At 45.2% G+C, this 18,767-nt stretch overlaps 1 protein-coding gene across 1 annotated transcript; it reads left to right on the top strand.

Annotated features, from left to right (window-relative positions):
* The first annotated feature begins 628 nt into the window (after positions 1–628).
* LOC147684671 (NADPH oxidase organizer 1-like) lies at positions 629–16,908 on the top strand. The gene is made up of 8 exons (XM_086940505.1): positions 629–866; positions 5,865–5,945; positions 6,045–6,120; positions 7,204–7,381; positions 10,319–10,515; positions 11,644–11,757; positions 12,530–12,647; positions 14,373–16,908. The coding sequence occupies exons 1-8, from the start codon at positions 792–794 to the stop codon at positions 15,049–15,051; spliced, it is 1,518 nt and encodes a 505-aa protein (XP_086796631.1). The 5' UTR covers positions 629–791; the 3' UTR covers positions 15,052–16,908.
* The last annotated feature ends 1,859 nt before the right edge of the window (positions 16,909–18,767 follow it).

The following is an 18,767-nucleotide window of genomic DNA, read 5'->3' as shown; positions in this document are numbered from 1 at the left end:
CCCACCCAGGCCCCCACTGGGTCGCTGACATCATCCTAACAGCACACACAGCCCCCAGGCGGACCCCCCAGGCGGAGCAAAAAAGCAGCTCACAGCTGGAACTCGGCTATCGGCCATTCGGGCATTTCCCGAGTGCCCGCCTACATTACCAATCCCAGCGACGGCTCAACATCCTGTGATTCTGGGCAAAACCGTTCAAACTCCATGGCAAAAATATTTAAAAAAATGAAAAAAGTGGTCTTGTGTAATGTAACTGGGCAAGATTGTAGTATGTGCTATGTCGTCATTACGTGCTTGCTACCTATTGCTGCAAATGAGCGCCCATAGTCTGCGCTCTTCCCGGAGGTATCTCGCTGTGTGCGGTGCTTGCGCCGTATGTGCTTCACAGCGCCTCGAAAGCCGGCCCGGAGCGCTATAATCAGACAAGCCTGTGATGGCCATGGTCAGAGTCCTCAGTGACAAGTCCCTGTCTGCTCTTCCGGCCGGCACGCCCCTCCCTCGCAGGCCTTCCCGGCATTGCTTCACCTTTGATTGACAGCTCCTCAGGCAGTGTGTCGCGTGCTCAGGGGATGGATTTATTTGCATCGAGCGCCTGCAGCGTCCAGGAAGGAGCCGGTGTAAAGAAATGAAACCATTGGAGAAAGACAAACAGACCTTATCGGGATGCCGCTCCCCCTCCAGCCCCCTCCCCTCCCCTCGCCCCTTCATAAGGAGGCCGGTGAGGGCGTGAAGGCAGACACTGCTTGCAAGGGCTGAAGCCGAGCACAAGCACAGCGCCCCCAGAGAACAGCATGAGGCGAGGCAGCACCCAGCGGTACCCCTTGGAGGCCAAGGCTGTGGGTGTGGTGCAGCATCACCGGAAGAAGGTAGGTGCCTCCGGGCCACTCTCTCATCTACAGAGCATCTCCCAATCTAGGGAAGGGGTTCATTCTATATGTTTGTGCTACTTTGCAGCATTCATGTATCACTCATTACCCTTATGAGGGATGCTAAACTGCTTGCCCACATGGGTAGCATGCTTCACGTGTGCAGTGCTTGTTCGGAAGTATGTTGTCTTTGTGTTTTTGATCCTGTGTGGGCGGTATTTCGCTGTCATGTGTGAGGGTCACCTAGATGTGGTTATCGTGTTATAGGCAGAGCCACTGGAATTATGCGGCAGGAGAGGGCCAAATTATGAGGCAGATTTGAGTAAATTATGTGGCAGGGAACTGCAAATTCTGCGGCATAATGTGGCACATTTTGTACTAATATCAATACTTCTTTATTTCATTATTTTAAACTTGGGTACACTATCTGGCAGGGGTTGCACCTCATTACTCAAACTTTAACATCCAAATATGGCAATGCGCAACATAAAGGTGTACAGTCCAGATTTGCAAAGGGCCCCCCGCTGTGCTGCAACTGGAGTTATCACTTTTTTTGTAACTTTTGAACCGTTTGAGCTAGAATTTTTTTGTTGTTAAATCTGTAGATTATGTGACATATGTTGGATTATGTGGCAAATGCATCAAATCTATAATTATGTGAAAATCGCAGCCACAGAAGTGCCTAATTCGTGTGGCCCTTGTTATAGGACGATGTGTTTACCAATGGGATGGATGAAGAAGTGTGAGAGACAAGCGCGCAGTTAATGCTTCTGTGAGCTGGCGGCTCTGCGGGGCCCTTTATGCTATTTCTTATGTTGAAAGTCCACTTCCCCGGTTACTGCACTGAGTTGTCCATTCTGAGATATTTTGTTTACGTTTGTGGTCCTGAGCAGTCATAGGCTGAAGGGAGAAGTAGTGGAGAGATCTGCTGGGGCGCACTTTGTTAATATCACCCCAAATCTTATTGTCATTGTGAGATGCCAAGACGTGGACGTGGTATGTTGCTAGTCGGGACCTACAGTTCTGGACTGTATTAGGGTCCTCTGATGGCCAGCACATGGCGAGGCTCCTGAGTTATTCCACGCCTGTTCAGTTGGTGGTGGGTGGTTTATTGCTGTGGAATAGTCACCACTGTGTGATGGACATGGCCCATAGCAGTTCTGCCCTATGTGAGCGTAAAAAAAAAAAAAAGTAAATCCATATTTGTAAAGCGCGAACTACTCACCCTTAGGGGTCTCAAGGCACCGGGAGCCGTCATGGAAACTAAGTGAGCCATTGCCCAGAGTCATATGGTGCTGAGCTTCCGCCAGAGCCGGGGATCGAACCCTGAACCCTGAAGTCAACTGCCCTGGCTGCTGCACCACAGAAAAAGGAAATTAATAAGCAGCCTGTTTGAACTACAATCAACTGTCTGACTGCTGAGTGTTATTGAATTTGTTTCAGTGTGGATTATGGATTGTGTAATTGTATTATATAATACTTACTACCCTCTGATGAGGCATTTTTGTGTTTCTACCTGGGAAGCACGCTGCTCCAGGTCCCCAGGTTTGTGGAGTGTTTTTGTGTTTTTTTCGGCTTTTGGTAGTTTTTGTTGTTTTTTCGAATTAGCCTGGTGCTCCACAGAACCCATTCCATGCCTCTACTCCTGCTTCTATGTGCTAGATTACAATATAGACATGAGATGCACACAATCCCCGGCTCACTTAGAATTCATATGTTGGGTGCAGAATGAGCGTTCAGCGTTTTTGTATCAAAAATTCAAGGACTTTGTGTCAAGAACAACCGAAGGGGAGAACATGCAGCAAAGGAGTTTGCATCGTTTCAAAAAGCCTTTCCTTGTTTGGAGATGGGGATTCCTTGGCCTTGCAGCTGAGGATGTCAAGGCTGAGTCAAAGCGCTTCTCGGGTAGGTGAGGTTTCAAGGAGCGCATAAGTAAACAGTGCATTCTAAGGGGCTTTGGCGAGGAGATCTATCTTAGCTGCAGCCCCGAGTGGCTAGTGGGGCTTATTTTCTTAAATCGTTTGCTCTGTGTGGGCTAGCTTATTTTTCTCCCAACTGTGTAGGAGCCCTTGAAGGTGGTGGCTTTGTGCAAAAGATATGTGGGGTTATTTAGTTGTAACCCCTTGTATGTTAAAAAGGCACTTTGATACACCCATCTTGCCTCGATTGGGAGCCATTTTAAGGAGGTGAGGACTGGCGTGATGAGGTCATGTTTGATACACGCCTGACTGCAGCATAGAGTATGGGCTTTAAAGGAGGAAAGGTCCAAAGGGGCTGTGGTTGAGGGTGGAGATGTGCCCTAGTGCTGTGGTCTAGTGGTTGGGATATGGCCTAGTGGAGTAGACGTGGTGTAGTACAGGCGATGGGGTCTAGCAGAAGAAATATGGCAGTTCTGGTTATGAAAGAAATTGAAAAAAACTCAGCTTCACAACTAGTGCCACAATCCAAGACTCTCACATCAAGCCAAAGCATCACTTGCACACCAGGGGCATTGCTTGTGACCTCACTATCGAAGCGTAGGGTGCAATTACAAAAGATATAAACAATGCTACACGTGAGTGTTAATACTTCCAGAGGCAACGATGAATAAAGTGCCATTTAATTTTTAATTACGTTTTAATGTGTATCGATTTTTGCGCTCAGTGGTCTGTATGCTCGCGCTGTGCACCCACCTGGTCCAGTGCCAAATGTACGCAGGTGGTACCCAGATCCTCATGAGGCAGAGTAATGGCTCATGGAGTAAACCAAATATCACACATAGACCCATGGATGAAAGAAAACACCCCCTTCGTGGACAGAACCAACAATGGAATCCTATCCATGAGTGTGGCAGATCCCAGCCCTTGACCTTGAATGACCTACAGGTCTTGCAGAACTCCCTGCAGCCTACCTGCAATACGAAAAACAAAAACTTTAGGGTATTCTTTAATGCCGATCTCTCTTTTGTTCCCCTGTTAATGTAGCAGTCAAAGGCATCAACTTCAGGCCAGAATCCTCCCTCTCTTTCAAACCTCAGAACAGGAGCGCATGTGAAGCCAGCACTTGAAATCCCCCAATAGGCTGAGTCTCGGTGGCGGCAAGAATGAAATCCGAAGGAGTGTGAATTATTCACCAGCCTTACGGGGCAAAGAACTGGGGTAGTTAAAAATAAAACCCTCGCTATAGCCCAGCTAGAAATGTATTTGCACCCCCACCCAACCTTATTGACCGTTTTAGGATTTACTAATTCTCGTTTGCAGTACCCTGAATTGACAGTAAGAGGGCGCTGCAGCCCTTTAGAAAGCTCTGTGAATAAACAGAAAGAATATTATGGAATAGGTTTGGCTGTGGGTGGAGTCAGTCGCATGTTGAACTCTTACCCATGAAAGGACGGGTGGGCTGCTGTGGCGTCAGTGACGTGTCAAAATTGTACTGAAAGGTCGGTAGGTTAGGGCTGAGCCAGTCACATGTCAGGTTAGTGACTCTGGTAGGTAGATAGAGCTGGGGTGGAGCCAGTCACTCACCTGACTAATACCGCTGAAAGGCCTCTAGAACCGGCACAGTCACTTACCGGTCAGGTTGGTGAATCCGACAGCCATGACGGAAGGGTGGAATTAGTCACGGTTCAAACTGACAGGCATTGGGACGGAGATGGAAAAACTTACAAACCAGGTCGGTGGCTTTAGCGCTGGGATGGAGTCAGTCACAAGTCTGATTCATTTATCCCAAGGCCTCAGGATTGGGATAGAGTCATTCACAGGCAGTTCACTGCACCCGAAAGGCCATTCGGGCAGTTGGTCGATTCAATCCCGTGTACACGTAAAAGGCCAGTTTCGCATTACGCGAGTTTCGTGGCGTTTTGAGAGCATGGCATTGTGCACGCGTTTTTACCCAGAGGGGCGACTGGTCAGAGGAGCTTTACTGTTCCAGCCAGACGTTTCCTGCTGGCACCTTGTGTGACTCGCCAACAGAAGGTATTCATTCCCTCGCATTCATTTTTCACACTCATATCATGGGTCACTTTGCATATAATTTGTGCAAAATTTTGCAGAAAAAAACTCACTTGCACCCCTTGGAGAGACCAAATACAGCTCCAGGTGGCCTTCAAGAGCAACATTGTAATGGGACCTACAGGTGCCGGGAAAGGAACTAGAAGCCAGGTCACCCTGGCGTCACAGGCTCATCCTGTGAACTACGGGTCATGGGTGAACTGTTCAGATCATGGGATCAGCGAGGCCACAAGTAGTTGCCAGGCGCTTGTTAGAGTTGAGTGGGTGCAGGAATGATGGAGCAATGTTCCCATCGAGGGCAGCTGGTGTGAAGGTCATCCTTGGGGACACCCGAAAGTGGCTGATTGTGGTACTCGTGTGCGCTCTTGGGTGACCAGACACACATAGGGCGAGGCCGCTGGCAGTCGGTGTCCACCGGTGCATGGATCCTGGAACCAAAAGACAACCTCTGTGATGGTGTATGTGTGTATGCAAAAGAAACAATTGATGGTTGCAATGCTGGACAATGCAAACATTCACCCCCAGTCAAGAGATCTGGGTTAAATCCATCATTCTTTTGCTCACCACACCACCCCAGTATGGACCCAGCCATATGCAAATCACTCTTGACTCTGTTCCTTGTGGGAACAGTCCAGCCGAACTGCCAAGCCAGGTCCTCCCTGGGGTATGTGTGTAAACAGTATTGTATGTACTTTTATTATTTGATCATTAGAATGACAAATGTTGGTGCATAGTCACTAACTTGGCATTTTACCTCTTTTAAATTTTTTCACATCTTTATTCAATCAGGATTGAACAAAAAGTGATTGCTTTACAAACAACTACTTAACTAAGATTGTGAACAAAACCCCCTGTAGGCACTCCTTAACTTATCTCTAGCTTTATTGTCCAAGCCTCCAAGGGTATATTGGGTTTGCCCACTCTTTTTGATACAACTTTAAATAAAGGCTCTTGTTTACACACCCACATTTCATGTGTCCTAATAGTTCTTTCCTTTCTTCCTCTGCAGACCTACATGTTCTTGGTGCTCTGGTCTGATCGCAACAACATCCTCATCTACAGGACCTATGAGGAGTTCAGGAAATTCCACGTGAGTACACAAAGGCCAAACCGGAAGTAGTGCTTTGTTTTTGGCGGGAATAACATTAAAGGGACCGCGTACTCAGACATGCTCTCTTTTATCTTCCAGGTGAGTCTGAAGAAGAAGTTTCCCATTGAAGCCGGACATATGAAGAAGTCTGAGCGCAGCATTCCAAAGTTCAAAGGTAACACGAATACATGTGCGCGACCCAAGTTTAACCCCTTCCATGCTGATGATGGGCCCCGTCCGTCATGCAACACGGTGGGCGTGTGCTGATGACGGCTGGGGGCCGTCATGATCCCGCCCACTCTTTAGAAGTGCCGCACAGGCGCAGAATCGCGGCCGCGCCCAAGGGGTTAAACATCGAAATCAGTGGAGCAAAGTGAGAGCACCTCATGTGAGGTCTTGTGCAGTGATTAATTTGAGCCAGTGGTTTCCAGTGCTCACCACCGGCACTTAATCATCAACACCAGCACTTAATCATCAACACCACCAGCACTTAATCATCAACACCGGCACTTAATCATCAACACCGGCACTTAATCATCAACACCAGTACTTAATCATCAACACCTGCACTTAATCATCAACACCACCGGCACTTAATCATCAACACCAGCACTTAATCATCAACACCACTGGCACTTAATCATCAACACCAGAACTTAATCATCAACACCTGCACTTAATCATCAACACCAGCACTTAATCATCAACACCAGCGCTTAATCATCAACATCGGCGCTTGAGCACGAGTTAAGGACACATTGATTTTTGGGAGGCACAGGGAGATTAAGTGATTCACCCAGAATCACAGGATGTTGAGCCGATGCCGAGACTCAAACCTGGTTCCCCAGCTCTGGCGGTGGCAGCTCTAGCCATTACGCTACATCCTGCCACATACTCTCCCCACATGTAGTGTTTCATTGTTAGTAGTTGGTTCTGTGTTAGGCAGCACTAACAGGAGAAATGGGCTGGTCGAAGCTGCCTCCTGACGAGAGCTCCCGCACTTATTTGTTTACAAATTAACCACTGGTTAGTGATCCTTTTTGGACAGGGTAGATCCCATTCCCTGGCAACGACTTGGATCAGCTGTTCAGCTTGCCAGCATTTTCAAGGAGAACCCCTATAGATTGTTTTCCATTAATGCTGCTGCATGCATGCATCTTACGTCACAAAGAGTACGGCCTCTTTAAACAGAGCTGGGTGCACTTTAAATTTAAGTAGTTTTCCTGACTTTTTTTATATTTCCCCATTCACCTCACAGATGCTCCAACCTTCACATTCCGGAAGGAGTCCAGAAGGTTCCTGGCGCGCCTCAAGCTGCTGGAGAGTTACGTCCAGGAGCTGCTGAAAACCGACGCCAAGATCTCGCAAGGCCAGGATGTCACTGGTTTCTTCACACCACAGACCAGGGATTTTGATCCTGCCTTCACCGAAAACAGGTCTGGTGCCCACAGATACTTTACTTTCAATCAAAAAGTTATACTGTATGTTTATTGTGTGCTGAATGTATTAGCATGAGATCAAAATACAGCATTGCATGCACGACTGACTCCTACCCTTGATCAAGGAACGGAAGCAACTTCCTGCATGCAAAGCTGAGGGTAACATAGAACTATAAAGCATCTTCCACAAAGCATGATGGGAGGATGCTAGATATAAGTCTAACACTGGCAATCGCTCGGGGTACCATCCCAACCCATCATTCTTTTTCCCACTATTCCACCTCGGATTAGACACAGCTATATGCAAATCCGTCTTGACCCTGCTCCAATGGGAACAGTCCAGCCCGAACTGCCCGGCCAGGTCCTCCGAACTGGAAAACAAGCACCCTAGGACCGTTTTCCCCCTGATTGGGGCTCTTCAGTCAGGTGTATCTTGATTCCAGTGGCACAGTGAGGAAAGGACCCAAGTCTGGGCATACACTTGGCCACTTGGGGCTTTACACCAAACGCACAAAAGGTGATGAGGGGAGGCTTGCAATAAGTCTAACCACTGGCAGTCATTCTAGGTAGCATTCCAACCGATCTTTCCTTTTCCCACTATGCCACCTCAAATTAGACCCAGCCAAAAGCGAATCTATCTTGGCCCTGCTCCAATGGTAACAGTCCAGCCCGAACTGCCCGGCCAGGTCATCTCCAAACTGGAAAACAAACAACCTAAGACCGGTTTCCCCCTGATTGGGGCTCTTCAGTCAGGTGTATCTTGGTTCCAGTGGTACAGTGAGAACAAAACCCATGTCTTGGAATACTCCTAACCATTTTCACTCTGAGGGAAGAGTGGAAGATGGAGGAATAATGGTGCTAGAGCCTCATCCTTCAGCAGTTGGACTATCCTCGTAGATGCAGGCTTAGAGGCACCACCTACCCCACGCTTGAAAACCATGACATCCCTCCTTGAACTGGGGCAGGGAATTTGGGAAGCATTTGGACTGGGAGGCATAGGGTACAGGACCCAACGAGCAGTGACCCAAAACACATGACAACATCTGTAGGAGTGTAGCAGTCATGCCCCTGTGTAGATGACACTAAATACAACAATATTGCTTGTTCTATAAGGAATTCTCAGCCAAGCCTCATCAGAAACATAGATCAACTCATTTTCTTTATAGAGTAATTAAAGATTTACTTTTAATGAGTTGGATAAGACTTTTGTTCATGGTATCATTTAGTTGTCCTTTTAGGTTTTGGTACCATACAAAAGTATTTGGGATTTTGTGATATCCGGTATGGATTGAAAAGGAAGAGACCGTTAGGGTAACGTAGACGGGTGTCAAAGATGCAGCAAATCTAGCTTCGTGGATGAGGTTGCTTTTGCTGCTGTTCACTGTCTTTCTGTATTCTGGGTCTCCATGCGGAGCTCGCTCCTGTACCATATTTAAATGATAAATATTTATGGAGCTGATAGACCCAGGTGTAGTAAACAGGTGGAGAGCATTGCAGGCCACTGCAGGGGAAAGACATTTGTGATGAGCTATTTAAAAGACCAACTAACATCCTAGTATGTCCAAGAACCTGGGCAGTGTTGGGGTCTAGAGGAGAGTTTGATCCTTAGATCACTGCAGCATGGTACCACTTCACAAGCCAACACTGGGGCGTCACCCAGACTAGTGTATCCAAATCTGGAAGCCATGTTTACAAAGAGACAATGGTGCACAAAGGTACTTAAATCTGTCCAGTAGAGAGGAGGGCAAGGACACTTCAATACTCCCAGAAGTATGGATGTAACAGAGAATGCAAGCTAATGCCAACCAAAGTGTGGAACAAATGCCAACCCCAGTGTGGAACAAATGCCAACCACAGTGTGGAACAAATGCCAACCCCAGTGTGGAACAAATGCCAACCCCAGTGTGGAACAAATGCCAACCACAGTGTGGAACAAGTGTTCATGAAACAAGGCCAGGTGGGTTATCACTCAGCCATGATTCAGGAATCACTCAGGGAAGTACACCTTGGCCTGAGAGGTATGGATCCTGCCTTCAGCGAGGAGTCGGCACACCTCGTAACAGAAAATATGACAGCCCAGGGCAGATAGAGTGCTTTAGATACTGCTTTGGGAAACCTGGTGATGTTGCTTAGTGGACAGGCTAGATGAGCAGGTCCAGACTTGAGGCATCCTGCAGGATCTATCCAACTAGCTTTGAACTAGCTTCAAGTGTGAGATCTGAGATCAGGCACCAAACTGGTACTTTACCCAGTCACATATTGTGAATTTGGCCCAGGCCTCAGGGTTGATTTCTGTGGTATCTCTCATTTGAGATTTTAATGCACTTTGTATTCAATCCTAAGTCTGGCTTATTTCATGAGCTAGTTTTCAATGTACAATTAAAGTTAGAAAAGAATGCTCCAGTCATAATTGAGTCAGCAGGAGTTTGGTACCCACAATGCATTGCCATGTGACTCTAACTAAGCAGTGCCCTAAAATCTCACTATACATCCATAGGTTGTTTGACGGGAAAGAGGAATTGAGAGCGCGGGTGGGTTTGTGGAATAAAGATCAGACTTGGCCCTGACAATAGTAGTACTGGGGTTCAATGAAATGTTTGTTTTGAAAAGGACTTAGCAGAGGTTTTCTTCTCTGTTTTGGTCTCCTTGGATGCATCAAAGTTGGTGATCTTGTGACTATGAGTCCACGAAAATTTGATTTCAGGAGCATGTTGTTTATTAGTTATCATCCCAGTTAATAACGACATTGATAACACACCTTCCCCGCTTTACTTCCAGTAGCTGGTTTCGACTGCCAAGGCCTTGTCTCCCAACACAACAGCATACTCTGAACATTCCACTCACCACAATCCCACCAGACACCCAGCTTAGGACACCAATCTCTTGCTGTGGCATTATGTTTTGTACTAAATGGTGTCCATGTCTATTCTCCAGCATCGTCATCATGCCCTCAGAAGCACGGGATGGGAGCAGGGAGATGTCGAGGCAACAGGCCAGTGACGCAGTCATTCAACCAATAAGAGCCGAGCAGTACTGTTGCTTGGAGACTTACGAGGCCGCAGATACCAAGAACCGCCCCTTCAAGGTCCGTCGTGGAGAGCTCGTGGACGTGTTACTGAAAGACACAACAGGTATTCACTTACTCACAACTGTGTCCACATACTAGCAGGTGCCATAGAAAAGCAGTGAAACATGTTAAATTTGAGTTTACACATAATAGGTATTTGCACACTAAAGAAAACTGAAAGCAAACAAATCATATATGTGTTAAAGTCCAATATACATCCCTAGAAGTACCCAAACACCCTTTAATGTCACACAGGTAACAGGTAACCATAGAGGAACCCAAACACCCATTAATGTCACACATACACAAAGGTACCCAAATAGGTACACGAACACCCATTTGTGTCACACATGCACACAGGTACCCATAGAGGTATACAAACACCCATTCGTGTCACACATACACGCAGGTACCCATAGAGGTATAGAAACACCCATTCACTTCACACATACACACAAGTACCCATAGAGGTACACAAACACCCATTCGTGTCACACATGCACACAGGTACCCATAGAGGTACAGAAACACCCATTCGTTTCACATATACACACAGGTACCCAAAGAGGTACACAAAAACCCATTCGTGTCACACATACACACAGGTACCCATAGAGGTATAGAAACGCCCATTCACTTCACACATACACACAAGTAACCATAAAGGTACACAAACACCCATTCATGTCACACATACACACATGTACCCATAGAGGTATACAAACGCCCATTTGTTTCACACATGCACACAGGTACCCATAGAGGTACTGAAACACCCATTCTTAGTTTTAATTATTTGGGTTGAAGGGGGGGCACCTGATCTCTGTGAAGAAGACGCGTGCCCATATGCTGCATCTGCTGCATCTGTCAGCAGCTGGCTCTGCTGTCCCCATAATGTGCCTGTGCTTGTTCCTGTCCACCCTATAGAGGTGACTTGTATTGATGCTGGTCATGATATGTGTGTGCTCGTGACACATGACGTAGCTCTTTTGTGCTTAAGGGTCCCTCACAAATAACATATGCACACAGCCCCTGAGAAAGGACTTCCTGTGCTTCAGATCTTCTTGATTTCCTTGCATGAACACATACAAGCCAGATATGGCTTCTGCATGATTGGAACCAGATACATGCTATGGTTAGGGGTCCTTTTTGATTGTCGCTCATGCCCTTCCTTCTGTGCTCTTTTCTGCAGGCTGGTGGTTGGTGGAGAATGAGGAGAAACACCTGGCCTGGTTTCCTGCTCCCTATCTGTCCAAACTTTCAACCACCAAAGAAGCTTCTCCGAGGCGCCCGTCTTCAGACACTGGTAAGTCTGTGAGTTCTTTTTCCAAGCCAGTGTAATCACCAACTTTGGCACCGACCAATCATATGACCCTCTCTCCTGCGTTAAGGTTCTCAGCCCTGAATCTGAACTGTGTTCTCTTGAGCACCCTCAAACACCAAAGAATAATCAATGCATGCAACTGGCTTTATGACACCAACACAACAACATGGTCCACTGGGTGTTGTCGGACCATTTGGTCATGCTTCATATTTTTAACCATGTTTTGATAGTCGTCTTTCATAGCAAGGTGCTTCAGGGCGCTCTTTGTGATCGACAGAATCGGGGGAGGCCACCTTGACACTCAGGACTGCTTTGGGCGTCTAACTAATGGTATGGGCCACACCAGAGGCGCCCTTATTTAAATTTAATTCCAAGCAATCTGATTTTCATGAGTGTAGAATCCAAACGAAGGTGGTCCTGCTTTATGGGGTCTTCCTGACTCAGTTTTACCGCTCCTGGCCTGACTGTATTGGAGTTGGCACTCACTGCCTGCAGGAAGCCCCTTACTTTATTGTATGGCGGGTTAAGACCATAGGTCATTTTTGTTTTGTTTTTAAAGATATCAGGGAATATTTACAATCCCCTTGCACCACTTTTGCGTCATTTTTGACATGGGAAAAAATAAGGGAAAAGTGTCGCAAGGGGCTTGTAAATCTGCCCCATCATTTGCAACTGTGTTTAAAAGCGGCTGAACAAGATACCCAAGAATGGGTGGAGTTGCGTTCTGAAATAATGCTTTTCTCATTCTGTTTAGGAGAGCTCTACTTCGCAATCAAATCTCATGAGGCCAAGGACACTGACGAATTGTCCATGAACATTGGTGTGGTGGTTGAAGTTCTTGAAACATCTGACAATGGCTGGTGGCTGGTCTGGTGAGTTTCTTTTGTGTTTGGCTTTACGTGTTGGTGTCACCTTCACTTTCCTTATCATACACAGGCTTAGGGTTATCAGATGTCTCCATCTCATGGGACGCCATTGTTTGTAGTCCAGGAATTTCCCTTTATAAATCACTGTTTTCAGCTGTGCTAGGTTGTAAGGATCAAATGAAGTGAAAAAAGACTACAGTTCCCAGAATGCACTGATTTGGTAAATGAAAGTCTGGCTTTCGACCCCAGATGTCACAGTGACATCTTGTGGATGGTTACTGTTTGGTCTCTAACAATTTGCTTTCATTGCTGTGATCACTGAGTCCAATGTGTGGACACGGGACCTGTAAATAACTCTAAAGCAGCCCTATTAAACAGGGAGATTTCAAACCATGAATAGTTTTCAGGCTTTTTGGTGTGATGCACGACCTGACTTGTAAATACCTTACCCAACAGCTTGAAGCTGGGGAGCCAGGACTAGACTATAGCCTTATTCTGGCCATTGGGTGATTTGGACTAATGTGGTTAGGTTGAATAGTATTATTTCTCACCCCTTCCAAAATGCACACTAAAAAATCATTACAAAAGATGTAATCCATACAGAACCCTGTGGCCCACCCTCAGTCATAAGGGGCTCAGAGTTTCAGCAAGAGGGGATGGGCCCGTTGCCAGAGACGCCACAAAAGTCAGAGGCTGACAAGACAGTACTATGTTTGCAATCAGCCCCCCTGCTTGCTTTTACTTACTATCTTCCTAAAATAGGGGTCTTAAAGATGTCCATCTTTTAGCTGCATGTCTATTATGCGCATGATGGTAGGAAGCATTGGTTTCTTGCGCCCCAGTACTTTTCACCAGATGTGTGAAATGAGCAAGCGATAGCTAGCTTTGGTCAGTCGCAGTGCACATTTACATTTGATAATCACTATGTCATGCCTTGATGATTTTTGGAAATAAAGTCCTGATTGAGTTAGATCAATATCAATATAGCTGTGCCTGTGTTTATTTTCTTGGTCGTGTGTCATGTTTTCTAAACTATGTTTTGATGGTGTTGGCAAAGTGTTATTCCACAACAAAGTAATCTGAGAGACATTGTATGAGATCAACAGGTCCAGGGAAGATACTTGGACTTTCAGAACTCCTGTGGTGTCTGACTGGTGGTCTGGGCCACACCTGAGACATATTTATAATAATATAATGAAAAGGAGTGAGAAAGGTGTGCATAATTTGCATGAGTGTATAATCCAAGTGTAAATTGGCCCTGCTTAATCAGTTTCTCAGCACATGGCCTGTCTGCTTTGGAGTGGACACTCACTGCCTGCTGGAAGCTCCTCACTTTATTATTGTGTGGGTGCATGGCTCTACCGTAATTCATATTTCTAGCTCTAGCCCCTTATGAATGCTCTGAGATGTCAGTCTTATATGTCACAAAGCAAATCGTGGTTGGAGATATTAATTTATTAGTTTAGGTTGTGTTTACTCCATAGTTTCCACATTTCATTTTCTTCTTTTTTTGTAGAGCTGAAACAATTTTCTTTTTTTTTTAAATTCTTTACAGCTACTACCTTATTGTGGTATTACCAACATCTTACAGATGCATACTTTATAAATTGAGTATAAGATTTAGCTTAGTTGGTCCATCCTTACCCAGACCCTGCATCTACAATACCAATGCATCAATGTCTGATTTCTTTAGATGGATTGTTTGCAATGATGCTCTACCTCTCTTTCTAGGTACAATGAACAGGTTGGGTACGTCCCATCAATGTTCCTGCGGCCATACAGAAATCCGCATCAGAAGTTCCAGGCTATTACAAAGAAAGCTTTGTATGCATCCACGCAAGACATTCAAGAAGCTGCCAGCCCAACTCCGCCTCGTCGGGCATCCCTTGAGGAGGTGCCGTCACAGAATACCAACTACGAAAATTGGATCGGCGGAATGGGGCGATCTCTGCAGAGAAGGCGATCTAGATCGCTCAGCGGCCTTCCCACCTCCTCTTCGAAGAAGGTCAGGTCCCCACTACCTCTAGAGCTGGAAGTCTTTCCAGAGCAGGCAGCAAGTGGCGTGAAGTCGAAGCCCACCCCATCACCAAGGAACGTCAACCTTTCACCAGCAAACACGGAGCTTCTCTACATGCACAGTGATGCGGTAGAGGGCCATGGACAAGGGCTCAGAAAACCAGTGCCAAGAAGTCATCTTAGCAGGGATGCTGGGCTTGGGGAGAGCTTCTCGACAAGTGGTTCAGACGGATCGCTGTCTTCTTCTAGCTCAGACTCCAGATCTAAAGTTCCTAAGATCCCACAGAAGCCAGGAGCTCATGAGATCATGCAGAGGTGCACCACCTTCACCAAGAAAGCCTTACAGAGGTCTGCAGCCACTCTTGACACCACAAACATATCTGTGACACCTTAGAGCATCTAAAGCGAGCATTTTCAGGAAGGTAGATTACTTGCTTAATCGCAGGAATATGGTTGCTGAGATAAGAAGTTACATCGTAACACATAACTTGATCTCAGTGGTCTAAAGTCCTCTCTTGCTGTTATGGCGGAAGGAGAGAGTAGTCTCTCCCAGCGGTCATGTGTTTTGCAGATGCATCTCAAGAACAAGCATGTGTTATGTATAGAGACACCGAGCAATGCGAGAGTTAAGTATGCTTTAATGCAAATAACCGGCCAGTAGGCTAAACTGTAGTAGAATTTTCTCTACTTGATATGTTTGTATGTAGCAGACAGCGAATTGAATTGTTTCTAGGTGTTCAAATCAAGGACACCATTGGCTATAACAATAGTCATGAGTTTATATTTGATGTTTGGAAAGTCAAGTTCATAACTGTAGGCAAGACATTTTTTGATTGATGATTTATAGTGTAAGAGGTCTCTCTCATTTCTCATGTTGGCAGTACCGAACTAGAGTCTGTGGCCACAAACTGAACGTACACAGAGCTGTGATGCAGATAAAGGACCCCAGGAGAATCTATTTTAAGATAATCCATACAACAGTTGTCCAAATGAATGATGTAATTTACTGGGATAATAGTTCCAGATCTCTGCATTCAACAGTAAGTCACGTAAACTGGCTTGAGGAACTTTGTTACAGTGGTCAGCTGACGATATCTGAGCTTGAAGTGCAAAGTGGCGGCAAATCCTGTAGAACTTTGCAGCAATTCCTGCATTTGCCTGGGATTCGTCTCACCCATAAAGAATTCAGTGCATTGACGTTTGTGTTGGATGCAGAGATCCCCGGGTGCAAACACTCAACAAGGGCTTGGTGATCGACTGTCCTGAGCACTGCAGAGAAGTCCAGTAGAGCAGGTACAGAATAGTGGTTCTCGACTGCGAAGCCCAGTATTTGATAGTTACCTGCTCCTTACTAACCATACTAACATCAAATGCTGATTGGGTTGACTCTGGTCCTTGGTCCCTCAAGTCAACACTCCAGATAGTTGCTCGCACTCAATAAAATGCAGCTACCGGCTTAGTCACAATACAACCCTGACGTTAACAGCATTAAAAGGGTGCTTCACAGAATGCAGTCCCTCCTGTTCTTGGGTGTAGGAAGGCATGCTGGGTGGTTGAAAGTGACCATCACATCCTGGAGTGCTTCCCTTCACCCACAGTTTCCCGCTGTACTTAAGGGGGGCATATAAGGCAGAATCAGGAAGCTTCCTACAAAACTGTGGGCTTCCTATTGCTTCAATCTCGCCTGGGTTTTGGGAAGCAATTGCTCTTTGTAGAAATAGCAAATTGAGTCCTGGTGACAAACAACCCAAGAGCTTCCCATCCTGTCTCAAAAAGACCACATGCTGATAGGCGCTAACTTTGCATCCTAAACATCTTGGACTGGTTGCAAGCTGGGTCCATGTATGAAAAACTTTCTTGATTGTTGGACCCTCAGCCAATTTCACCCAAACTTGTGTTTTGAAGGTGCAGTGAAACGAACTGTGCGTTTTTAGGGCTAAAGCACCCACATGAATGTTGCTGCGTCTCTCCCATAATGTGCTTCTAGTTATTACATTTCATCTCTTCTTCCTAGTGTTGGAGTCTTGTGATGTTTCAATAGCAGGGCTCTTGCATATAGAATTTGCATCCTTACTAGAAATGTCAAGAAATACATATATCATTTTGTAACAATGTGTACTGCTTAATATGTCATGTATTTATATATTTTAAATAAGTTATACTATACATGTAACTTGTAATTGGTAGGTATTATGTACCTGTGTTTTATTGTTCACTTTATTTTAAATAAAAAGTTCATTTTCTGATGAAAGTGGCATTTTCCTACTAATTTGTATTCCATAAGAAAGTTGAATAACATGAATGCTACAGCTTTGATGCATCGGATATCTTTTTAATGTAACCTGTATATATTTGTTTGTGTGTGTGTGTATAAATATATATATATATATATATATATATATATATATATATATATATATATATATATATATATATATATATATATATATATATATATATATATATATATATATATATATATATATATATAAAAGCAGCTTCCAATTACTTATTCTGCAATGCAGCAAAGCCAGCAACATACAGACAACTCTTCTTTTCAGAAGCCTAAGGCGTTTTAGGCTTCTCCAGTCCTTGTTCACAGGGCAAATGCATGACAGTTCAGCAGGCTGATTGCAGCCACCTGTTCACCAAGTTCTACCCTGAAGTGGGCCTCTTAAAGTGAGTATCACAACAAATGCATGCCGGTATAAGTAGTCCTGCACATTCCATTGTATCCCAAGTGGGTTTGCTGAAGCCAAACATGAAATTGAAACACAGTTGATCACCCTCCAGTGAGCAAATTCAAAGTAACATTACCAGGTTTGCTGGAAATCTCAGTGAAAAAAACAAAGGTTTAAGGGAAGTTACAGTTAGAGTTACTTGCTGTATTAACATTAAAGCTAAAGATTAAAAAACAAAAAAGTCTGAAATTTACCAGTTAGAGTTTACTGACCCAACTATAACTTCCGGACCCCCATGCACCATTTATAACTTCACATTTTACATCACTCATTTCATACTGAGCTACATTCTAGATAATATCACTGATGACATATCAAATGACATCATTGATGACATCACAGATGCCATTAGTGATATCCCTACAGTAATATACAGTTACTGAGTGTACACGTTTGAGTCAATAGCATAGAAATAGCTCAAGTCTTAGAAAGAGGCATAATTGTGCATTTTAACAGTTCTTTGGTGCTCCTTTTACACATCAGTAACATTTGGGTAGTTCAATCCCCATAGGAAGGCAGGTTCTTCTTGAAATAAGATTTACTTCTCTAAAAGTGCTCTACGCACATTGCCACCTCCATCCACGTCTAATCTCCAACTGCCCTCATGATTCTACAACAAGAATCCTAACACAAGTGGAACCTACCCACACTAACATTCCCTTGTTACCAAGATGTGCATACAATCCATAGATACCAGGCTACCACACATTTCCCTTCCTTACCAACACACCCTATCACACAAAATAAAGTTCATATTTTACAATAAATACACTATCTGTACATTACAAAATACGTAAACCTGGCAGGACTACTCCAGCTACGGCACAGTCCACTCATCTGCTTCTGCTCAGTTTTCTTCTGTTCCGCCTTGTCCAAACCTTCTTCATTATTAAACACTTTAATAACTCTCAACTGTTTGTTGTACAGCCCATGAGAAACTGGAGCCTTAATCCTCACAACACCCCCCACTTCAACAGGGAATGACTTTGCAGCTTTCTTCTTATCAACGTAACTCTTCATTTCTTCTACTTTCTTACTCAGCCTACTTTTCTACACATCATCCACAACCAACTTCTCCCTTTTACATTCTTCCAGGACGGTGACACCACTGAATTAGCCCTCCACCCCTAAACAACTCTAAGTGAGTTCTGCCAGTAGTACCATGAGGTGTCAGAGTACACATCTTCACTAACCGTGGGCAGAGAGCTACGCTCCGCTTGCGGAGTGTGCGGAGATGTGCCCACTCCGTGTTCCGCAGAGAACGCAGAGTAGGCACTACTCGGCAATCTCCGCAGTGGAGCGGAGTTGCCCAGCCCCCACCTCCACCCCAGAAGAAGAGTTACATTAAATATACTTAAAAGGTAAAAAA

The sequence above is a fragment of the Lissotriton vulgaris genome, chromosome 10 (assembly GCF_964263255.1).
Source record: "Lissotriton vulgaris chromosome 10, aLisVul1.2, whole genome shotgun sequence".
In the NCBI taxonomy this organism is placed as follows: Eukaryota; Metazoa; Chordata; class Amphibia; order Caudata; family Salamandridae; genus Lissotriton; species Lissotriton vulgaris.
The sequence above is the reverse complement of the archived record's forward strand: the minus strand, read 5'-3'. Positions and strand labels throughout refer to the sequence as shown.

Excerpts from the sequence above, each read along its gene's own strand:
- LOC147684671 (XM_086940505.1), top strand. The coding sequence starts at position 792 with ATGAGGCGAGGCAGCACCCAGCGGTACCCCTTGGAGGCCAAGGCTGTG. Across the intron at positions 11,758-12,529 it reads GCGCCCGTCTTCAGACACTG|GAGAGCTCTACTTCGCAATC; the intron begins GTAAGTCTGTGA and ends CATTCTGTTTAG. Across the intron at positions 12,648-14,372 it reads AATGGCTGGTGGCTGGTCTG|GTACAATGAACAGGTTGGGT; the intron begins GTGAGTTTCTTT and ends CTCTCTTTCTAG.